At 40.5% G+C, this 25,699-nt stretch overlaps 1 protein-coding gene across 8 annotated transcripts in view; it reads right to left on the bottom strand.

The window, feature by feature from the left end:
- The window catches only part of FRY (FRY microtubule binding protein), a 372,765-nt gene that overhangs the window by 302,574 nt on the left and 44,492 nt on the right, over positions 1–25,699 (bottom strand). For 6 of the 8 annotated variants that reach the window (XM_073341316.1, XM_073341299.2, XM_073341325.2 and 3 more), the window contains one exon: positions 18,279–18,451. The exons of the other annotated variants lie outside the window; for them this stretch is intronic. In XM_073341316.1, the coding sequence (XP_073197417.1) occupies positions 18,279–18,451 (173 nt within the window). The remainder of the gene's footprint in view (positions 1–18,278; positions 18,452–25,699) is intronic. 8 annotated transcript variants of the gene reach the window in all.

Raw genomic sequence — 25,699 nt, 5'->3', positions numbered from 1 at the left:
TAGTGGTGTGGATGGATGTGGATTTTAGACAGGGAGATTTCCTTTTTTGACAAAACATGGGAAGTACATGTGTCATAACACATAATTTACATTGTGCAATACCACTGAAAAGCCATTTTTAGCAGATCACATGGTGCTGACTGCCAGGTCTTGATCAGAACTACTTTTCCCCTTAGCAGCAGAAAACAGATGCCAGGATTGTGGCAACACATCAGTGCATAGGGATGGTCTTGCTGCTACAGTTTACAATCCCTATATGGCTGCTTTCTCTATATCTCCCTTGGCAGGTGATAATCCACACTGAAAGGTGGGAAGCAACCACGATGGATCCTGACATACCAAAGTTAATATAACCAAACTCAGTCCTTAGCAAAAAATAAAAAAGGGCATGGACCCACACTTAGAGCCCCAGCTCCTGAGACAAGTGATGACATGAGAATACATTTTAAAAGTTAATTCTCATGGTGGAGGAGAAAAGTTCAAAAACATGACCCCGTGTCACCAGTGCAGCTTTATCTGCAAACAACTCCATACATTTTATTGGGTTATTCATGCTGAAACCCGCTGCTCTGAAGGAGGGGCCACCAGCTGACAACAACCCTCACAATTTTATCGTGAGTCTCATGATATTTGGTTTATTTCTTAAAGCTGCTGCTGGAATCAAGAGATTACACAAGAGTCTCCGTTTTCACTCATGAAAATGAAAGAAACTATGGTTGTGGAGAAAAGCTTGGATGCATTTTAAAAGGCCAGAAAATTTTCAGAAAAATCTCATTATTTTTGGAGCCCGACTCGTGATTTTGAGCACTTGGGCAATACTGTCTGTGTGGAAGAGGTGTAGGGTTGCCAACTTTCTAATCCCACAAAACCGAACAATGAAGAAAAAAGTATATCCATGAGGAGTAAGTAACAACAATAACATTGTTGTCAATGAGAACCAGAGGCCTGAAGAATTCTTGTCATGCATGGTCTGGGGATGCCTTAATTTGTTCATCTGCTACTTTCAATATTTAAAAGACAAAATGAAAATTTGGAGAGAGATCTAGATGAGTAACTTGCTCACTTGCAGAAGGATTATCAGTTTTTGACACTGCCACTTTTTGGACAAACACACTTTCCCTAAAAAGATACCATAAGTATGCAAATTACAACAGGGAACGTTAACCTTGCCTAAAGAAAACAAAATAGCTACTTGGCAATTTTCATTTAAAATATTCAAAAAGTCTGTGTGTGTGAATAGCAACTAAATCAGGAGAAGGCCCACTTCAGGCTGTCAGACACTGTGGATTAAAGAGAATCTCTTAGGAGTAAACTGATAAAGTTTAATGCACTCCAAATGTTATATACAGAAAATAAGCAAATGTACATAGCCCTACAGCATTCAAATCCTTGGATGTGCAATTCTTCAGTTAATTGGGTGTGGGAAAGTGTAGGCTTTCAAATATTAACACTATTGTTCTGATGCTCAGTTTCATTCTGATAACTAAAAAAATATTAATTTAAAATCAGTATGATCATAATTTTCAATGAAGACAAAATACTATATCATCACATAGTCACCTACATCTTTCTTAAAGACTCCATCCCACCCAGTTGTCATGTATGATAATTGGGCTTATGGCAATGATTCACAAGATATATTTCGTATGTCTCTAGAGGAGTGGGTGCCTGCCTAGCAAATTAACATATTTTCAACCAAAAGTGGTTATACAGCCCCAAATCTCTGTTTTGGAGTTTGGTCAGGAAGAAGGGAGATCCATTAGGCAAAATATCTCCCCCCACTGCTTCCTGCCAAACCAAACTGCAATAACAATTTTGGAGCAGCTTTCCGTTTTGACTGGGGAGTTCCTGTACAACAGAAATATGGCACCTGCACCCCTCCTCAACCTTTGGTGATAAGCAGAAACTGCTCCCTTGCCATCAGTGACCAGGAGTGAAAAAGCACCCAAAGAAACTGTTAAAAAATGTTAATTCAAAAATTAAGAGACAGAATGGGCTAAGCATTTGGCAACTTCTCCTGATGCCAGGGAGAGGTGATTACTGTACCTTCAGGACAGTAGCTACCACAGCACACGTGGGGAGACGGGACCAGCATAAGAGTCCGAGTGTGCAGAAACTGAAAACTCATGTTTATGCCTAGCTGCTCTGCAACTACTTTCTGCACACTTTTTTACCCCACCATCACACAGTACATGAGATTTTCTGTGGCTGGGCTAGGCAGCCATTGATATTTCCTTCAGGATTGTGCTCAACATATATTCAGGTTAATTTTTTTAAAATAACTGATACTATCCAAATGCTTTTAGTTCATGAAGTGAGATTTTAGCAAGGGGATAAGTTTAAAGAATACAATATCCTTACGTTGTCTTTGGCATCTCTGAAAGCAGGTTTGTAAAGGTAAACTTTAATATTACTCTACTCCCGCCTTTAAAGATACAAGATGAAGAATGATATAAACTAAATAATTACTGACATTTGTAAGAGTAACCCAGATCTCCTGAGAATAGAATTAATTTAGAAGTGGACACACAAACACATTTTTCACATAAATTCTTTTTTACATTATTTTCTGTGACACAGATTCGGATATACATGTGTCAAATTGTGAACTCTATGTTGTGTGGTGGAATTCTCCTTTGTATTGCAATCTTCATTTTGGAGTGGGACTTTTATGTTGTATTACCACCTCCTTTGTGGATTAGAGCATCTATTTTGTAGCAAGGACTTGACACCTAGTGGAAAGATTATGTCTGAAAAGCTATGTCAGAGTCATCAAGTTAAAGGGCTATTGAATTTTCATAGATTCATAGATACTAAGGTCAGAAGGAACCATTATGATCATCTAGTCTGACCTCCTGCACAACGCAGGCCACAGAATTTCACCCACCCACTCCTGTGAAAAACCTCTCACCTATGTCTGAGCTATTGAAGTCCTCAAATCTTGGTTTAAAGACTTCAAGGAACAGAGAATCCTCCAGCAAGTGACCTGTGCCCCATGCTACAGAGGAAGGTGAAAAACCTCCAGGGCCTCTTCCAATCTGCCCTGGAGGAAAATTCCTTCCCAACCCCAAATATGGCAATCAGCTAAACCCTAAGCATATGGGCAAGATTCACTTGCCAGATACTACAGAAAATTCTTTCCTGGGTAACTCAGATCCCACCCCATCTAATACCCCATCACAGGCCATTGGGCCTATTTACCATGAATATTTAATTACCAAAACCATGTTAACCTATCATACCAGCTCCTCCATAAACTTATCGAGTTTAATCTTAAAGCCAGATAGATCTTTTGCCCCCACTGCTTCCATTGGAAGGCTATTCCAAAACTTCACTCCTCTGATGGTTAGAAACCTTTGTCTAATTTCAAGTCTAAACTTCCTGGTGGCCAGTTTATATCCATTTGTTCTTGTGTCCACATTGGTACTGAGCTTAAATAATTCCTCCCCCTCTCCAGTATTTATCCCTCTGATATATTTATAGAGAGCAATCATATCTCCCCTCAACCTTCTTTTAGTTAGGCTAAACAAGCCAAGCTCCTTGAGTCTCCTTTCATAAGACAAAAAGAACAGGAGTACTAGTGGCACCTTAGAAACTAACCAATTTATTTGAGCATAAGCTTTCGTGAGCTACATCTTATGGTCAAATAAATTGCTTAGTCTCTAAGGTGCCACTAGTACTTCTTTTCTTTTTGCGAATACAGACTAACACGGCTGCTACTCTGAAATCTTTCATAAGACAAGTTTTCCATTCCTCGGATCATCCTAGTAGCCCTTCCCTGTACATGTTCCAGTTTGAATTCATCCTTCTTAAACATGGGAGACCAGAACTGCACACAGTATTCCAGGTGAGGTCTCAGCAGTGCCTTGTATAACGATACTAAAACCTCCTTATCCCTACTGGAAATACCTCTCCTGATGCATCCCAAGACTGCATTAGCTTTTTCACAGCCATATCACATTGGCAGCTCATAGTCATCCTATGATCAACCAATACTCCAAGGTCCTTCTCCTCCTCCGTTACTTCTAATTGATGCGTCTCCAGCTTATAACTAAAATTCTTGTTATTAATCCCTAAATGCATGACCTTACACTTCTCACTATTAAATTTCATCCTATTACTACTACTCCAGTTTACAAGGTCATCCAGATCCTCCTGTATAATATCCCTGCCCTTCTCTAAATTGGCAATACCTCCCAGCTTTGTATCATCCGCAAACTTTATTAGCACACTCCCACTTTTTGTGCCGAGGTCAGAAATAAAAAGATTAAATAAGATTGGTCCCAAAACCGATCCTTGAGGAACTCCATTGGTAACCTCCCTCCAGCCTGACAGTTCACCTTTCAGTAGGACCCAATTTTCATATTGATCCCCATCTTTTCCAATTTAACTAATAATTCCCCATGTGGCACAGTATCAAACGCCTTACTGAAATCTAGGTAAATTAGATCCACTGCGTTTCCTTTGTCTAAAAAAATCTGTTACTTTCTCAAAGAAGGAGATCAAGTTGGTTTGAATGATTCTCTAAACAGAAGCCAATGAGCAGAAGAGTCTGGAGCCTGGAACTCCCAAGCTGAAGAATATGGGCCAAAGGGGGAGACAGGCTATTTTCAAACAGGGGTGCACTTTTCTGAACAAGCAGCTGACCACCACCACATGCAAGAAGACCAGCCTAAGAAAGCAGAAAGGGCTGCCTAGCTGAAGGATGATTACTCAACACTGATATCACCCCTTCTGAGAGTCCTTAATTGTGGTGGCGGGGCAGTTTACAGTCAGGATTTGGTTGTTTTTAAAAGATCTGTAACTCTGTACTACTTTTAAGAATAAAGCATCTGTGGTTAAGAAATTCCATCACTCTCACAAATCTTGGGAGACAGGCCAGTCCTTGCTTACAGACAGCCTCCCAACCTGAAGCAAATACTCACCAGCAACCACACACCACACAACAGAACCACTAACCCAGGAACCTATCCTTGCAACAAAGCCCGTTGCCAACTGTGTCCACAGATCTATTCAGGGGACACCATCACAGGGCCTAATCACATCAGCCACACTATCAGAGGCTCGTTCACTTGCACATCTACCAATGTGATATATGCCATCATATGCCAGCAATGCCCCTCTGCCATTGTACATTGGTCAAACTGGACAGTCTCTATGTAAAAGAATAAATGGACACAAATCAGATGTCAAGAATTATAACATTCATAAACCAGTCGGAGAACACTTCAATCTCTCTGGTCACTCGATTACAGACCTAAAGGTCGCAATATTACAACAAGAAGACTTCAAAAACAGACTCCAACGAGAGACTGCGGAATTGGAATTAATTTGCAAACTGGATACAATTAACTGAGGCTTGAATAGAGACTGAGAGTGGATGTGTCATTACACAAAGTAAAACTATTTCCCCATGTTTATTCCACACACACACACACACACACACACACACACACACGTTCCTCAGGCGTTCCTGTTAACTGCTGGAAATGGCCCACCTTGATTATCACTATAAAAGGTTTTTTTCTCCCCTCGCCCCCCCGGCTCTCCTGCTGGTAATAGCTCATCTTAAGTGATCACTCTCCTTACAGTGTATATGGTAATACCCATTTTTTCATGTTCTGTGTGTATATAAATCTCCTCACTGTATTTTCCATTGAATGTATCTGATGAAGTGAGCTGTAGTTCACGAAAGCTTATGCTCAAATAAATTGGTTAGTCTCTAAGGTGCCACTATAACTCCTTTTCTTTTTGCGAATACAGACTAACACGGCTGCTACTCTGAAACTTTGCTAAGCTTGTCTTCCTTGCTTGCTTGCTACATTGTCCCTGAAGGGGTTAAAATAAAAACTCAGAGCACCTCAGCATGATGAAACTGCAAGGGAGCATGGCCACAGGAGGGCTGGGACACTGATTTTGGCGTCTAAGGCAGCTGGACTGCAGGGTCCCACTGCCCAAGAAAGGTGTCAGACACAAGGAAACCCAAAGCTAGGAACAGTGACCAATCAGTACCCAGGCCCAGTGGGGCTTAGAGGATTCAGGGTTGGGTCCACTCACAATAAATTGGTATCTGTCCAGAGGGGGGGGAGTAGGCCAACTTGTGACATTCTCTATGCTAAATACAAAAAAACAAAAACAACAAAAAAACCCCACACAATTTAACACGTAATTTATTAATATAATAACAGGATAAACTACTATAAATCTGAGTCACATGGTATTCTATTGTCAAACAGCAACACATATATGCCATAATATGAAGACAGTAGAGGATTTTCAAAAAGCATCTAAGCAACAGAGGCACACACATCCCAGTGAAAGTCAATGGAACCTGTGTTCCTGTATCACCTAGGTACTTTTGAAACACCCACCCAAGGTCTTTAAAAGGGAATTATTAAAGTGTATCACATACTATCGATCAATGTGAACTAAACACTTTTTTTTGCGGGGGGGGGAAGGTAGTTTAATCTAAAAAGAAAATTACCACTCAAGTTAATAGTGTAAAGAAAAAAACAAAGACAAAGGCTCATAGTGTTTCAGAAACTGCAGCATCAACATGGAGTGATGCCTTGCCCTCAATATGCTTTCAACATTGTAAAGCAGCCAGAAACCTGTGTACCTTAAACCAATAAATAATTCAACTTAAAGGTCTTCATCTTCAGAGGCACTCGTGCAGCCATGACTTCCAAGAAACTCAAAGGCAGCTGGGGATGCTCAGCACCTCTCAGGTTTAGGACCCGACTCAGAAGCCAATCCCAACAAAATAAGTTTTTCCTAACAGAATTTTTTTTTCCAAACTAACCATAGTTTTGTAGGAGTAAGGACTTTCAGAATGTGTGATGCATCTGGTGAACTTTGCTCATTTTAAAAGTGAGACACAAACAGATCTGTCTAGAGATAGGCATTGTTAATGCACAATAGATACTGTAAAGGCTTCTTCACACAACTGTGTCAGAACATATTTATCTTGACAAGCAATATATCTGTCCTTCCAGCTAACTGCAGGTAATTCCAGTAACCTTTTTCTGAGCACTCTGTATTACCTAGCATAGATTCTATTACACATTAATTTTCCATTAAACAATATATTTATTAAAAATAATACAAGCAAAGGTTTATTTGAACCTAAAGAGAGAGAATGTTTATTCAGTACTGCATTTCATTTGTGCATTTATTTTTGAAAATACAAAATCAAATATTTTTAGAAATTCCTGAAATCCTAGCTTTTAATAAACTTTTTTTTTTAAATTTGAGGGAGGTAATATACGTTAAAGAAATAAAAAAAGAAAATACTGAAAACTTGTATTCTTTGGGTTATAAGATCATCTGATTATTTAACTTGGATAAGGTTTTACATACCATGTGTCCTTTTTGAAGGTACAAGGCCATGTGACTGATCAACAGCTCTGATAAGATAGCTACCTACCATATACATACAGCAAGCCTACAAGTAAGCAAGTACTATACAAACAGTAAACACCGAATGATTAACTTGTAGTATATAGACCTATGCAAACGTCAATATGAGGTATAAAGGCAAATTTTCCCCTCACTAGCCACATAGATTAGATAAAAAACAAAGGAGAAACCACAAAGGTTAGGAAGAAGGTTAAACATGCTGCACTAAGATAACCCTTAAGTCTACTTCTTTAAAAACCATTTTGTTTGCCCTAGGTGTTTTCATTACTCAAGAAGTATTCCTTTAAAATTTTGAGAAGGATGAATATTTCTGATGTTTAATGAAATACTCCAGATTTTATCAGCTCTATAAAAATGTAATTCAGACAAATTTTCTGTCATATTAGCACGATAACACTATTTTGTGATTGAAGAGTATGTACAGTTTGATGTGGAATCTACACTCTTAAAGTACATTAGGAGCAAAGAGATGGAAAAGACTTTATTTTCTAAGGACTTCTGAACACAGACTTTTAAAAGTGAACTATAAATATCTATGTCTACTAACTACTATAATTTACTGCATTTGAAATTAATTGTTTTTCATGTTTTTGTTTCAAATTCCGATGTTGCTCTCTAATTTCTAACTAACACCTATATACAGCTATAACTGTCATTCTATAACAGGCATCTGTTGAAGAAAAAACAGTAGCAAACATTCATTTAAAAAGCTTTCTTCAAAATGAAGGGATATTTTGTTATATACAGAAATCTACACATTTCCCATCAAAGGACATACATTCAGTATATGCTCTAAATTAAAATTTCAGTATATTTTTCAATTATTATCCTCTAGATAAAACACTGTACAAATGAAGAGTCAAACAAGTAAAATGTATTACTGGGCCAGATTCTTTTTTTGCATTCCAGCCCCAAGACAGATTTATCCTATGCTGGGAAGCAAATCCATGCTGAGAATCTGGTAACTGGCTCCCTGAGGCTCCCCTCCCACCACCACGAGGAAACTTAGGGCTTGTCTACACTGGCAATTTACAGCGCTGCAACTTTCTCACTCAGGGGTGTGAAAAAACACACCCCTGAGAGCAGCAAGTTTCAGCGCTGTAAAGCACCAGTGTAGACAGTGCACCACCACTGGGAGCTATGCTCCCAGCGCTGATAGCTACGCCCCTCATGAAGGCCTGGGTCTTTTAGGGGGCTGGGAGACCTCTCTCTCAGCGCTCTGCCGCGACCACACAAACCACGTTAAAGCACTGCCGCAACAGCGCTTCAGCATTGCTAGTGTGGACTAGCCCTAGTACAGCAATGAATCTAAACCACCAGGTGTTGTTTAATTTGCAATACATTACTTAAGATGGGATATAGCCCACTGTCTATCTAATGGACTTTTTTCACAGGACTACCATCTTGGCCTAAAAATGTGTTTTAGCACCAGTAGTAAGAGATCGTGACACTACAGCAAGGGCAAACTATACGACACCAACATGCAAGGTAAAAAAGTAGCCATAGTAGCAACTCTCTCATCTTTTTCATCTTCACCTTCAGGCTGATTCCCCAATGGAAATGGAGAGCCTCCTTGATGTTCCAAACACAACCTGAGGATAAGGTGGTGCCATCTTCATCATAGGCCTAAAGGAAGATCAAGTGATCTATCTACATAGTCCTTAAGCACCAAAAGCAGTAATACCAATGAATGAAAAAAGAAAACAAATTTGACAACCATATCCATCAGACCTGTTTAGATTTAGAATCTAAAGCTTTCCTTAGAATCATGGACCCACACTTTCTGAACAAATTACATTCAAAAGAAATAGCAAAGGCTTAAAATGATGAATAATAAGGAGGCATATGAATGTGCGAGTGCAAAATTAAAATGTGCACAAGCAAAAAGGCAAAAGTTTTATTCACAGAAAAAAATCAAATTGAGAACAACTGCCATTTATTCAGATTCTTATTTATAAAATTGTGACATTCTCACATCAATTTAGCAATTTTGGAACAGGATTAAATAAAACAGAAAATTAAATTTGAATTAAAGCAAGTTTACTATGAAGTAGCTAATAAAATGTGGAAAATATCAGTTTAACACATTTTTTCCTTTAGCAGAAAATTTAGCTATAAAATGTTTAGAGGATAATGAGTCTTGGGTCAGGAGGTTTTGGTTCTACTTTTCAAAGTGTTCCTGTGTGCGCTTGAACAAGTCACTTAAGCGTTCTATGCCTCAGTTTCCCAGCTATAAAATGGGGATACACTGAAGCACATGAATTACTTCCCTAGCTTACAAGTTTTGGAGGGGAAAAGGAGAAGAAAAGGGAGAAGGAGACCAAGGATGGATTGAGTTAAATCAAAGCAATAATTTTAAATCAGCAAGCAGAACTACTTGATTTAACCTACTACAGAAAATTCTTTCCTGGGTATCTGGCTGGTGAATCTTGCCCTTATGCTCAGCGTTTAGCTGATCGCCATACTTGGGGTTGGGAAGGAATTTTCCTCCAGGGCAGATTGGAAGAGGCCCTAGAGGTTTTTCACCTTCCTCTGTAGCATGGGGCACGGGTCACTTGCTGGAGGATTCTCTGCTTCTTGAAGTCTTTAAACCACGATTTGAGGACTTCAATAGCTCAGGCATAGGTGATAGGTTTTTCGCAGGAGTGGGTAGGTGAGATTCTGTGGCCTGCATTGTGCAAGAGGTCAGACTAGATGATCATAATGGTCCCTTCTGACCTTAGTATCTATCTATAAATAATTGATTTTAATTATGCTTTTAATTTGTACTTTTTAAAAGTATTTTCTAAAAGAAAGGCTCATTCTCATTGGTTGGTAACCATTACAAGTTGATTTGCAACTAAACATAATATTTTACACTTCAGGGAATTCTGGACCAAAAAAATAAAAATTCTACACACAATATTTTAAAATTCTGCAAAATGTATTCATCAATAAATAAATATAGAGGCTCCAGCATGGCAGTGGGAAGCACAGGCCACTGGCTGCATGGAGGTGGGAGATCACCCTGCAGCTCCCTTCCCCCTCCCTCCAGGACATGGACTTGGTGGTGAGGCTGTACCCGACCCTGATTCAGTGCAAAGGCCAGGCCTGCCCCACCCCAGAAACACTTAAGGGCTGTGCCCCTCCACACCAGATGTACCCAGTGTGTGCAGGCAGGCTCAGCCGAGCAGGATCCAAGTGTGGAGGGGCTTAGTGTGGGAGGATCCGTGTGTGGGTGAAAGGATTTTGTGTGGGGCAATCTGGGTGCAGGCGGCTCAGTGTGGAGTCTAGGTGTGGGGAGGGATCTGGATGCACAGAATCTCATGTGGGGGCGGGGTGTCCGAGTGCAGGGGCAATGGACTCTGCGGGTGTGGAGGTCCAAGTGAAGGTGGTTAGGGTTCAGCACGGGGGGGGGGGGGGAGGCGGAGGGGGGAGTATGAGGGAATGGGCCTCGGCAGGGCGGTCTAGGTGCTGGGGGAGTGGTCCTGGTGCAGCCGGTTAGAGCTCAGTAGGGTTGGGGTCCAGGTGCTGGGGGCTCGTCAGGGTGGTCCAGGTGCATGGGGAGTGGGGCTTGTTGGGGTGGGAGTTCAACTGCAGGAGGCACAGCAAGGGGTGGTCTGGGTTCAGGGGTGGGGGTCTGGATGCAGGGGGGTTTCTGGATGCCAGAAATGTGGGGTCAGGTGCAGGGAACTCTGGGTGTGGGGGATGAGGCTTGGTGGCAGGGTCTGGGTATGTGGGGGATCCAGATGCATGGGAGCTGGGTGAACGGGAGAGCAGCTCCCCGTACAGTGACCCCTCCCCCTGTGGCTGAGGAGTGATGAGGGCAGGAAGCGGGGGAGGGGAATGCAGAGCTGGGTGAGGTTTCAGGGTGCAGGGTCTGACCCCGCTCCAGCCACTCTGTGCAGAGGAAGTGTGCTCCTCCCCCACACCCAGCCCAGCTGGGACTAGCAACTGAGCTCAGCATGGGTACGAGCCACCAGCCAGGACATCTCCAGCCCTGGATGGGGTTATGGAGGGCCGGCTGTGGGTGGGGGGCTTTGGCAGGGCAGGTGCAAGAGGGCTCTGGATGCAGAGGATAAGGCTCAGTGGGGTGGGGGTGCAGAGGGTTTGGGGGGGAGTTGTGGGTGCAGGGGGCGGTGAGGCCCGGCAGGGGAGTCTGGGTATGGGGGAGTCCCCAGCCTCGTGCTTCTCCCGCCCAGTGAGTTCTCTCTTTGCTGGCTGCTCTGGGCGCCCAAAACGACATGTCTGCCCAGCTACGGAGGGCTGTGTGACCGCTCTTGCGGCTTCCCTTTGCTTCCCCATTAGAAGCCATTTTTCTAAGGGGAAGCAAAGAAATATGCGGGGAACATGAATTCTGTGCCTGTGCAGTGGCTTAGAATTTCCTCAAGAGTAGTATTTACATGAAACTTGGCGCTTCATTTTTCTAACCCAGAAGATACAGTGTATCCATACACATTTATTTAGGAAATTATACATCTTAATTTGCATTAATTCAGATTTTTAATTGTTTACATTTTTATTACGTTAGAAAGTGTTGAATGATGCATTTCTTAATTACTACATTAAATTTTTACTTGCAATTTGTGTAACACTCTATTTAGATGGAAATTGGAATTAAATTAAAATACACAAACAGCATTTTAATAATTTTTATTAAATAAATGACCTTAAACATAAGCTTCTTTTTTCTCATCAATACCTATTTTGCATTCAAAATTGATTTATTAAACAAAGGAAGTATTATCTGTCGTTAGTGAATTGAACTGACTGTTTCTGGTCACCATGCCCTTCAAGATTTTAGTACTAGTAGATCTCATCATCCCACACCTAGTTTTTATTCATCAGCTAGAAAAGGAAAACAAGCTTTCCTTCTTTTTCAATTTCCAACCAGTTTCTTAACTTTAAATGAACTAGTGAGAGACGACCCATAACTCCTGATAGTGGGGGGACACAATTTAAAGGTTCGGTCACCCCCGGAACAGCTCGAGTCACGCCCCACACCGTTTAAGCCCACCCCCCTCACCCTCAGTCTCCTCTCCAGAAAAGCAGTGGCTCCTGCCTGCTTCTCCCCGTGGGGCGCAGTTTGCCAGCTCTGGCAGCTGCTGTGCAGGGAGGGGGCCCAGATGCACCAAGTGACTGAGCGGGGCCAGAAAACTCTGGCAGAAATCGGTGGGGGGCACATAACCTTGCATACCTCCTCCACCATCTGGAGACCTCTGGGAGAAGCAAGTCCTGTCTCCCCTCTGCTTTCTCTGCCTGGTGCTGTTTGCAGCATTAGGTCCTAATTTACAACTACTGTCCATCATCCTGAACTTGATTATGCATTGGCGCACTGCCCATTGAAGCTAACGGGCCTTCGCATGCACAGAAATACACCCACACAGATCACAATGCAGTATCAGGGTTTTAGAAATGACATAACTACTTTTAACTCAGTACAGATTTAGTCAAACAGGAAGTAGGATTGTTCATATTTTAAAAAAATGAGAATATTACTTTATGTCTTCTTTAAATCAAGACATGTATTACATTTACAATGTGTAGCATCCTTATTAAAAGTAATTAGATTGTGAAATTTCTACTGAGAGTTAGCTAGGCAACGTCAACATCCCCACCCATAAATGACCTTGCCTAGTTTAACCTGTGGTAAAACTATAGTTTCTTGTCACCACTATGGACTATACACTCATGGCTTTTAACAGTTTACTAATTCATCATTTATTAATCGTCTTCAAAACAAGACAATACACCATTCATTTTTTAATAAGATACCACCCAGACAAAGGCTGCATCAAGGGCTAGTATACAGAATCAGCCCTATCAGCTCAGATCTTGTCATACTGAACCAATAGCTCTTACAGCATGAATTCCTCCATCCATATGAACAGATGTTAACTGTAAAGTTTAATTATAATCTCTAGGGCCTGTCTACACTAATTAAAGAACTATATGTTAGCACAGTTCTCAACATAGGTAGGAGAGTCCTTGCTACGCTACATTCTTTATTACCAGGCATTCAGACACTATTAGACTAAATATTCAGAGCAGTGTTGCCAGTCAGGATGTGGAATATATATGGTGAATTTAGTACACCGTTTTCCTGTCATCATTATTAGTTGGTCACTGATATGATCATTCGATTTACTCCCGAATTAAGCATACATACACAGAAAAGCAACTCTGCATCCTGAAGTTTTGAAATTTTTAGGATGCGAATTTACAATGCTTCTTAAGTGATATCATTCTTGTGTTCAGCAATCCTACCAATTTGACCAATCATTTGCTAATGCCAGTGGAAGATTTGTGGTTGACTACTATCTTCTATAGGAGTAAAAAGAAAAGGAGTACTTGTGGCACCTTAGAGACTAACCAATTTATTTGAGCATGAGCTATAAGAATATAACACATTATTAAAGAAGGGCATACAGCATTTTTATCCATTAAATGCTCATTCCAACTCCAAAAAAATCAAAATAAAGAAATCAAACAAAATTGAACCATAAAAAACTCCCACTCCAAGCAGAGTCTTTACTCTGAGAAGGAAGAAGAGTGAGAAACTCAATGAAGTCTAAGAATTCCTCTATTGCTACTGATTTTACATGGGAGGTGCTCAGATGTTATGGTGATGAACAGCAGTATAAAAACCCTAAGATAGACATGAACAGCAGTCAATATAAAAATGCTTTCTGACTTTCATTACATTGGATATGGTCCTTAATTCCCAGTGAAACCAATGGGAGTTTTACATGCAAAAAGACTGAAGAATTAAGCCCACAGGGTTTGTTTTCAAGTGTTTAAAATAAGATATCACTTGGGGGCCACATACTCTCCAATATTATAATGTGCAATTCCTATTGGCAATGCATAAGGACAGCATATGGGCCTTTAGTTTGTTACAATTCAATCTACTGGTCTTTGTTCCAAATTAAAAAATTTCCTTGCAGGTAGAAATTCCACAAAACCTTTTGGTACTATTTAGGGGTGGACAATCAGGTCAATAAAAAATATGTACACATCTTGCAAAGTTAAATTCCTAGTCTTTAGAGGAAAAATTGTTCCAAAAGTTTGAATTTCAAAGAACTGAAAAATCAGTTGCTTTAAAAAATGTCTTAATACATTTTAATCCTTTGACAAGGTTCATTACTAGGGCGCTACCAAATTCATGGTCCATTTTGGTCATTTTTGCGGTCATAGGATTTTAAAAATCATAAATTTGATGATTTCAGCTATTTAAATCTGAAATTTCACGGTGCTGTAATTGTAGAGGTCCTGACCCAAAAAGGAGTTGTGCTGGGGTCACAAGGTTATTGTTGGTGGGGGTTGTGGTACTGCTACCCTTACTTCTGTGCTGCTGCTGCCTTCAGAGCTGGTGAGCAGTGGGCCCTACCAAATTCGTGGCCATGAAAAATGTGTCACAGACTGAGAAATCTGGTCTCCCCCCAAGAAATTTGGTCTTTTGTGTGCTTTTACCCTATACTACACAGATTTCATGGGGGAGACCAGTGTTTCTTAAATTGTGGGTCCTGACCCAAAAGGAAGTTGCAGGGGGGGGTCACAAGGTTATTGTAGGAAGGTTGCGGTATTGCCATCCTTACTTCTGTGCTGCCTTCAGAGCTTGGCGGCTGGAGAGTGGGAGCTCTCCACCAGCAGCAGCAGAGCAGAAGTAAGGGTAGCAGTACTGCAACCTCCCCTACAATAACCTTGCAAACCACCACCACCCCCAACAACCCCTTTTTGGGTCAGGACCCCTACAATCACAACACTGTGAAATTTCAAATTTAAATAGCTGAAATCATGACATTTACGATTTTTAAAATCCTATGACTGTGAAATTGACCAAAATGGACTGTGAATTTGGTAGGGCCCTGTGTATAGTATAGGGTAAAAGCACACAAAAAGACCAAATTTCACAGGGGGGAGACCAGATTTCACTGTCTGTAACGCATTTTTCATGGCTGTGAATTTGGTAGGGCCCTATTCATTACTTTTACTTGTGGTAAGCATTTTTCTCCTCTTCTCTCCTCCTTCCCCCCTCCCCCCCCCCAACCTTTATCCTGCAGCCAAGAAGCACATATAGTAAACTGATTTCAGAGTAGCAGCCGTGTTAATCTGTATTTGCAAAGAGAAAAGGAGGACTTGTGGCGTGTAAGGCACCCTGTCTGGGTTTGTGTGAAGGACTACCTTTGGGGGGAGCAGGAAAGAAGGCAGGCAGACAGACACATCAAGTGCTCTCCAGAGTTTCAGTTTTCATTTATTAAAAAAAGTCTCTAGTTCTTATGATTGTGACTAAAATATGAAATGAGTCTAACCAGTGCAGACACCTGTCTGAGTCTGCACAGAGTCTGAAACAAGAGATCTGATGTATGAAGTGCCTCATTCATCTTAAGGGGTGATAACTTAGATGCCTTTAAGTGTTATCATTGTTAATTATTTCACTGCTCAAAGCACATCAAGAAGGAAGGAAGGAGAGGAAAGTTTATATTATGAATATCTACACATATCCCAAACCTTGGGGTGCAGGGAGGAGTGAAGGACTGGCAAGGGAAGAAGGGAAGGAGAAAATGCGGAATATATGTTTACATTAAAAATATAACAACACATGGTGAGGTTGGAGCAAGGGGACACGATTGATTTTACCTTCCTGAAGGGGGCATTCAGCCTTCAAAAGTCTGGGAAACACTTCAGTAAATCAGGACTGCAGAACATTTGAATCATCAGTATAATTCCATTTCCATTCTACTCTATATTTACATCAGTGACAATCTTCTTAGCATATGTGCAACATATGTGACCAGGATTCATCAGTGACAATGAGAGGAGTCTAGAAGGCTTTTAAAACTTTTCTTACAGTAGATTATTTCTAAAAATTTATCAACTGAAAATTCTACATATAGAGTGATGAAGTTCCAGATAAAGGAACAGACCACATTTCTCCACCCAACTCCACCTACAGCTTGGAGCCAGCAATTTGCATTACTTTTCAGTCACTGTGCACTGTAACATTGCTGCAGTGCATTTCATAAGCGTTGTGGCAGCATTCCAGATGCACAAAGCATTTTAGAGAATTCAAGTCTGAGACAGCACAAACCTTGTGTGGACAAATGCTGGTGTGAGTGATTTTGAGGAAGGGGAAATAATGTAGTGGCAAACAGAAAGTGTAGTCTTTCGTCCAAGATCACCCTGGATGGGGTGAGAGGAGAGTATAAAAGGAAAAGGAGCAAAGCTGAATGGACACAAGAGCATAAGATCAGATCAGAAGGAAGAGAATGATACTGGGTATGGTTACATCCAAATGAAAAAAGTTGGTAGACAGGGAAGAACAAAGAAGAGGTACAATGTGGAAAGAGAAAGAGAGAAAAACAAAAAGAGGAAAACAAGAGAATGCAATAAAGGCAAGAAGAAAATAAGGTAGATACAGAGACAAAAGAAAAGGAAAGATAAGATAGACTATAGTTTGACAGTCACACAGGCAGCACTGCCTCAGGAAGAACCGGTTCAGGCACTGGGAAGTGGTGGAGCTACAGGGCATGCCTGAGTCACCTGACATAAAGCTATTGTAGGAAATGTATTTTTTAAGAGCAAAAATAAAAGGGAAAAAAAAGAGAAGGAAGGGGGCCTTATTTTCTTTAGTGTTCAAATGCTTCTTAACTGATTTTACTTTTCAAAAATATTAAAGTGGGAAGCCCCCTAACATTCCTGTAACTTGATTTTAAGATTCTAAACCCTGAGCAAATTTCACTTTTCTCTGGCATCTGGTCTCCTTTCTCTTACCCTTGCTCCTATTATGATTGTTCAGCTCACCATATGAGCAGAGCTTTGCCTCTGGTTCCCTTATACATCTAGCGGCCTCTAAGGAAAACACCCCATGATTTTAAAAATAAAAATCTCAACAGTTGCTCTTTGGTAAGTGTCTGCATTACAGCCCCATTCCCCAAAGAGGATCTGGGAATTTAAATCAATCTGATTTTTTCAGCTGAAAATAAGATACATATATTTTCTGAAACAAGTTTTGTTCCTTGGAATAAGGATTGTATTTGCTTTGATTATTTCACTGAGATATACCTCCAGTTTCTACAGGAATGAACATAAATATTGATTTTTTTTCTAACCATTTTAAATCTGGTAAAAAAACCCTCATAATTGGTCCGAATACTGCTCTGCAACAGATGCTTCCATGTTTTCCTCCTAATCTCTTGCTTATTTTAGACACTATTTATAGATTTTTTTAAAGTATATATTTTATTCTGACTGAAATATACGGATCCAGCTTGTTCATAAATTTTAACAACCAGAGGTTAAACTGAATCATTTACTACAAACATCTTCAGGCTCCAATGCAAGACAGGAATTCAAAGCATGCATTTGAGTATTTAATGGTTTTAATTTCTGGCTACATAAAAACCACCAGCTTCACTGAACAAGTCCATGCTTCTCCCACATCCCAACAAAAAGAAAAAGAGACACTGAAATAATTAAAAGTGCAAGCTGGACATCTCAGTATCATAATTAAATAGTTAATTAGCTGTGCTCTTTGTAAATCTGATTGAGTAAACACAGAATTGTAAGCATTGTAATACATGGAAATTATTTTTTTAATGGTAAGCATTAATATACCAAGCAAACAAAATGAAAACAAAAAGCCCAAGAACGCTGTCTTTTTAGTTACAGTTTAGACCGGTGTGTGTCATGCTGCTGTACTACAAACAACAGCCATATTTCTTCTGTCTTATAAATCTTAGACAACACCTGTAGATAGATTTTATATTGAACATAGTCCATCTAATAATTGTTTTAAATAATCACTGCATTCCTCAAATATCATCACAAAGTTTAAAGAGGTACTGCACCAATCTACTAGTAAACATAGCACGTCCTACCTGGAAAAATAGAAGGTCTTTTCTTAGGGCGCCTTGGGTGTATAGGTTCTAAATTCTTAATATTTCTTTGAAACTTTCCTTTAATGTCATTTCCAAGGAGGAGGTCTGGTGGTAGGCTGCTCCGTCTTGTTGATTTATAATCAGTGTGATATGAATTCAGTTTACTCTTAGTCCTAGAGCACAAATTGTTGTCATCAATTGCCATTATAGCAGACTAATTTGTAAAGCTACCCCAGCATAAGACCAAACAGTAAAAATCTGCACACTCAAAGGCTTATTTGATGGTGGTTAAACTCCTAAGCAACACCTGATGTTCTCATGCCTAACTCTGCACTTGTTTGGTAAGTTTAGCACGTTGATAGGCGTGGGCTAAAACAGGTGTAGAATTACTATGTAGCCCCTCCTTTCAATGCTTAAACAACACAGGGGAGGAGACACACTGAAATCATTAGATTAAAAGGTTTTGGATCTCTAGAAAGATTCAACAAATCTGAACTCACCAGCTCCTGCTGCATAAAAGGGAAAATTTGCTTAATAACAGCCACTGTATGGGGTACTAGATGCATCCGATGAAGTGAGCTGTAGCTCATGAAAGCTTATGCTCAAATAAATTTGTTAGTCTCTAAGGTGCCACAAGTACTCCTTTTCTTTTTGTATGGGGTATTGTACTTCATGTTTCATCAACTGTATTTCACAGTTCAGTTCATTAATGTTTTATCAGCATGACAAACTAAACAAGTTGTTGCTCAACTGTTAAACAAACAACAACAACAAAAAGCACAGACCCTCCAGGTATCTGTCAGGGGAAGGAAGGTACAGTTTGACCAGTGTGTTTGGGTTTTTAGCTGGGGCCTGTGTCCATCTGTCTCAGAATGAGTGTTACTATCTGGCCAGAAGTAGAGCGCATTTTGAGAGTAATGCCCCAGAGATTTTTATGCTCAATTTCTGTATTAGTTTGGTTTCTACTCTCGGAACCACTGTGGCTTGTTTTCTGAACAACATAGTGTTTCTGAGATTATATATCTCTAATTATTTAGGCTTCGTAATATATATACACACACACATGCCTACACATATTCTCTCTCCGCACCCCTGCCCCAAGAACAATTTTAATAAATGGCAGACATAGCAGAGACATTGGGAAGGAGCAGTAATAACATTATTCCTTAACTGTAGCCAGGGTTAAAATGTGGCAGCCTAAATAGTCAGAAGTTTACTATTTTGATATATATTCTGTACATATAGAACATATTTACAGACAAACAGAGAGGTCTGCACAATTTCCATTTAACAAAAAAGTAGGGATAACCTGCCACTGAAACCACATGATGTTTGCACAAACCTTTCAACAAAATCTTTTTGCTGTCTTTGGATTCTAGAAAGGCAAAGTGTCAGTGCATCCATGTCTTTGCTATAGTTTTGTAAATATACAGACAAAAATCACTAGTAAAAGAAAGTCATCAAAAGTCAGCACCATTGCAATTGCCATAAAACCATTCACTGAGTTTGTCTGACATTTGTATTATTTTAGGGGTTCACAGACTGATGGGAGTGAAGGTGCAAAACCATGTGAACTGAATCTGCCAGAAAAGTTCAAACTTGTGCAAAAGAGAAGCCAGCAGATATTGCTCTGTTGAAATAACAACTTTTAATAAGCCGTTGGTGAACAAGCAGGGTGACAATTCTACAAGTCTCAGTAGCCAGTCTTTAGCTGACTGATGTTAAACAGGCCCTGTCACAACATTACACTGCCTCTGCAGAGGCACCTCCTTTCTTTCTTTGAAACATTTCCTCGGCTTTCAAAAGAAGGATTTTCATATTGTTTTGCAAGGTGCACAGATTTAAGAGTTTGTCAACAGGATCATGATTCTATGAACTTTTAAACAATTTTAATCACTGGATTCAGATAGTTGGGGATCTGAAGTTCATCAAGGCTCCCAGGTGTGTTCTACTAACACCATGCACCTATAACAGGAAAAATTAGAACTAAAAAATGGCTGGACATCCCAATGTGACAGCTGGGATGCTTTAACTTTAGCCTGATTAAAGTGAAGGTGGTAGCTAGCCTCAGGAAACAGAGGTCCTTAAGATATTTGCAGATTGTGGCTTCTTTCCAAAATGAGAGATCCATTAATGCCAAAAGTTGGAATGGGTCATTGTCTTGGATCCATGCCTTGCTACTGGTTGGAACGGAGGCTGTGGACAGAAATCTAGAGTGTGACAAGCCAGAAGTGGTTTACTTTACTGTGTGTGGGGCTTAGACCCACTTCTGCACACAGGCCTCGAAAAGACAGACAAGTTCTTCCACAGGTTTCAGAGTAACAGCCGTGTTAGTCTATATTCGCAAAAAGAAAAGGAGGACTTGTGGCACCTTAGAGACTAACCAATTTATTTGAGCATGAGCTTTCGTGAGCTACAGCTCACTTCATCGGATGCATACTGTGGAAACTGCAGCAGACTTTATATACACACAGAGAATATGAAACAATACCTCCTCCCACCCCACTGTCCTGCTGGTAATAGTTTATCTAAAGTGATCATCAAGTTGGGCCATTTCCAGCACAAATCCAGGTTTTCTCACCCTTCACCCCCCCACACAAATTCACTCTCCTGCTGGTGATAGCCCATCCAAAGTGACAACTCTCTACACAATCTTCCACAGTGCATTTCCAAAAGAATTCATATAGTGGTGCAGCTTAGTGCAGTGCTAAGAACCATGGGATAAGCATCCAGAAAAGTCCTAGTGCCTCATATGAGTGAGTACATCCCCAGTGTGCATACAGCAATTCGAGTATACCTTTGCACTGGAAACACTCACACACAAGCTAGGCTAACCTGGATGCTGATCACCAGGGTTAACTCGCAGTGAAGAAATACCAAAGAAAGGAGTTTATAGCTCTAGGCTGTTACATGCACCAAACATTTCAGTGATAAAGGTCTGTTTGTTTTTTTCTTAAGTTCCTCAAAAATAATCTACCACTCAGATCAACATATCAATACCTCAGGCCAATAACTATGTAAATACCCTGAGCCTTCATGACTGGTCATTACTTGAAGCTAAAGCTGCCTTAACTAAAACATGATCCACTTTCAAAATCATATCCAGATTATACTGGAACTAAGGCCTTGTCTACACTTGGAAATTTACTAAAATAGCTATTCCAGAATAATTATTAAGACCCTGTACGATCACTCTTATTCTGGAATAAGAGTGCCTTTTCTGACTGAGTTTAATTTATTTTCACATGATACCAGAATAGTTATTTTGGTAAACGTCCAAGTGTAGACAAGTCCTCAGTAAGAGAGGAGGCAAAACAGCATTGGTAGAACTAAAAGTGGGCCTAAATTAATTAGATTAAAAATTCTAATTTTTAGAAAAGGGAAAAAGCTGTTAGTACGATTGTTCCATTATAAATTACCTTTGAAAGCTTCTGTACTATAAAAAAATGCACTATGATGTGCCCTGGCAAGTGCTGGAGAGGATGTAGAAGGAAGGGACACACACATATGATTGTCAGGAGCGGCCTGTGATACGAGATTTTTGAAAATAAATCTTTTCAGTTATACAGAACATTACCAGTAAATAAATACGATTAATTCCCCAAACCCTAATTTCCCCTGATATCGAGACTAGAGGAAATTTCATTTAAATGAGACAGAAGTTAGTAGCTCAAATTGTACAACATCAAGACATGTGGTTGCACTGTATTGGAAACAGATTCTAGTAAAGGAGCAATAGCTAAATCAATTGGAAGAAATACAGCTAGGTGAATTCTCAGCCAACAATCAGCAGAAAATGTAAGTATTATGATTCCCCCTGAACTAATCTAAACTGGGACTCCATTATAAAACTACTTCCAGCCCTGACAAGGAAGCAAACAAACTGTGAAGGAGGAGTAGCAGTTAAGGAGAGCTGAACTACAAAATCAATTACTAAACTGGGCCAACATCATGGTAGAAATATCCACAACACAAGAACGGGTAGTAATGGGGGAGGTTTTCTACCCAGACATCTGTTGGGAAAGTAATACAGCAGAACACAAAACTTCAAAAAAGTTCCTGAAACATATTGGGGATAACATTTTGTTTCAAAAAGTGGAGGAAGTAACCAGGAGAATAGCCATTTCAGAGTTGATTCTGACTAACAGGGAGGAATTGGTTGAAAATCTGAAGGTGGAAGGCAATTTGTGTGAAAGTGATCATGACATGATAGATTTCATGATTCTAAGGAAAGGAAGGAATGTGAGCAGGGGAATAAGGACAATGGACTCCAAAAAGCAGACTTTAACAAACTCAGAGAACTGGTAAGTAAGAGTCTGAAAACTATCCCAATGTGAAAGAAAGATAGAACAGTAAGAGGCCAATATCCGAAAATCAAAAAAGAATCCTAAAAATTGAAAATATGGGAAAGTCGCCAAAGATGAGCTCAAAAGAATAGAGGGACAAAATCATAAAGATGAAGGAAATGAGTTGCACTGAGCAAGAGATATCAGACAATAAGAGGAGGTTCTATAACTACAAGAGAAAGAAAAGTGTAGGTCACTACAAAGTGGAGGAGGAGATCCAATAACAGATGACATCAAAAAGGCTGAGGTGTTTAATGGCTATGTGCTTCAGTCTTCACTAAAAAGGTTAATACTAATTAGATACTTAACACAATTAATATTAACAACAAGGGGGAAGGAACACAGGCCTGAACAAATTCATCCTTGGCGTGATGAAGTATCCACCCCACACAAGCCCGAAATAGGTTAATGTGGGCCAAAAGGAGCCAATTCACTTCAGATGCTGCACTTGGAGGAGAGCAAGAATTGATAGGACCAAAAGGCAGATGAAACCGAGTTAGCGCAGGAGCTGGGACAGGATTATAAACCAGGAAGGGGCTGCAGGGATGAGGTCTGCAGTCACTCCTTAGAGGGAAAGGGAGTTGGCCAGGGACAAGGAGGAGTTCCAGGGGGATAGTAAGATCTGGCTTAGGGAGTCTCGCAAAAGGCTGAGACAGGTGAAGTAGCCATGGAGAGCAAAGGAATCTCCAGTAGTAAACCAGAGACAGGCAAGGAGATAGAGAAGTGGGGTAGGAAGAACCAAGAGAAACAGCAACAGGGTCTCAAACTAGGGGTATGTCTACCCTACCTGCCGGATCGGAGGGCAGTGATCAATCCAGAGGCAGTCGATTTATCGCGTCTAGTCTAGATGCGATAAATTGATCCCCGAGTGCTCTCCCATCGACTCCTGTACTCCACTGCCATGAGAGGTACAGGCAGAGTTGACGGGGGAACGGCAGCAGTCAACTCACCGTAGCGAAGACACCACGGTGAGTAGATCTAAGTACATCAACTTCAGCTACGTTATTCACATAGCTGAAGTTGCATAACTTAGATCGATCCTCCCCCACAAGTGTAGATCAGGGCTAAATACACTTAGATTGCTAGTCTCAGGGCCCTGGCTGGAACTCAGAATAGCAGGGAGGCCTGGATTTCCCTACCAGCCACGAGGAAAGTGATACAGGATCTAGAGACATGGAACAGAAGACTGTCTGAGGTGGCATCTGGACAGCTTTTCCAGTGGGATTTTGTTACCCTGGAATGGGGGGACTCTATAGTGACCTTCCAGAGGGCTGAATCATCCCAAGGCACAGAGAGAGAGAGAGAGGGACAACAGCGTGAGCAACCAACGGAAGGGTGTGCCAGATGGGGTGAGAGCTAATTCCCAGAACCAGGCCACAAGGTGGCGCACCTGCAGTGAGGAGAGCCCTTCACACTAGCGTACTTAAGGAACAATCCCAGAATGATTGGCAATTATCTTTGAGAAATCATGGAAGACTCATGAAATACCTCTCTTTAAAAAGGGGAACAAAGAGAGTCTGAGTAATTATAGACCAGTCAGCCTAACTTTGATACTTGGAAAGATACTGGAACACATTATTGAACAATGAACTTGTAAACACCTAGAAGATAATAGGGCTATAAGTAACAGCCAACATGCATTTGTCAATAACAAATCATGCCAAACCAATCTAATTTCCTTCTTTGACAGGACTACTAGCCTAGTGGATGTGGGGAAGTTGTAGGTGTTATATATATTGATTTTAGTAAGTCTTTTGACAGTTCCACATGACATTCTCATAAGCAAATTAGGGAAATGTGGTCTAGATTAAATTACTATAAAGTGGGTGAATCACTGGTTGAAAAAACACACTCAAAGAATAGTTATCAATGGCTCACTGTTAGACTGGGAGGATGTATCCAGTGGGATCCTGCAAGTGTCTGTACCAAGTCAGGTATTACTCAATATTTTCATTAATGACTTAGATAATGGAGTGTAGTGTATGCTTATGAAATCTACAGATGGACACCATCCTGGGAAGGGGTTGCAAGCACTTTGAAAGACAGGATTATAATTCAAAACTACTTCGACAAATTAAAGAATTGGTCTGAAATCAATAAGATAAAATTCAAAAAAGACAAGTGCAAAGTACTACGCTAAGGAAGGAAAAATCGAATGTACAACTGGCGGTAGTACTGCTGAAAAGGATCTTGGGGTTATAGTGGATCACAGATTAAATATGGGCAAACAAAATGATGCAATTACAAAAAAGGCTAATATTCTGGCATGTTTTAACAGGAGTATCATATGTAAGAAAAGGGAGGAAATTGTCTAACTCTGTTTGGCACTGGTGAGGCCTCAGCTGCAGTACTGTGGCCAATTCTGGGTGCCACACTGAGAAAGATGTAGGTGAATTAACTAAAACTAAAACTAAACTAAAACAATCTTTAAAAAAACTGAAAAAGGGAAAGTTAACTTCCTTGGTGAGCTTGTAGGAGGGGGAAGGAACAGTTCCAGGGAAATCTGATTAAGCTCCTTGACATTTTGTCTTTTATCTGCAGGAGAAGCACGATCACATGCATCTACTGCTTTTCTTTTATACCTTTTATGAGTCTCATTTGGGGGATTTATAATCTGAGTAAACTCCAGATCCACAAGTAGTTGTGGATCTGAGCAGTGATCTTGTGCTACCACCATTGCTGTCAGCATGGACAGAACCGTGGCATCCGAACAGACATTCTGAATGGTAATACTTGTTACAGTAGGGGGTATGACTCCCTTTTAAAGATTTACCTTGAGCACATCTCAGGCTTCAGTCTAGAATCTAAGGAGGTTATTGGAACCAACAAAGGAATTCAAGAGACTCAGAATCGTGCTTGGCCCTACTGTTGGGGGGGCGGGGGGAGTGTTTCATTATGAGCCACCATCTTTTTTGGAATTGAGAGTATCAGATCCAAAGCGGTGATCTTACCTCTTATTTGTTGCAGTGGCATAATGACATTTTGCTGCAGCATCACCATATTATGCTGCAACAGTGCAATGTCATGTTTCACAGACCCTCTCAAAAGTTATTTGGGGGATACAACATGAGGGTC

The sequence above is a fragment of the Lepidochelys kempii genome, chromosome 1 (genome assembly GCF_965140285.1).
Source record: "Lepidochelys kempii isolate rLepKem1 chromosome 1, rLepKem1.hap1, whole genome shotgun sequence".
NCBI lineage: Eukaryota > Metazoa > Chordata > Testudines > Cheloniidae > Lepidochelys > Lepidochelys kempii.
The sequence above is the reverse complement of the archived record's forward strand: the minus strand, read 5'-3'. Positions and strand labels throughout refer to the sequence as shown.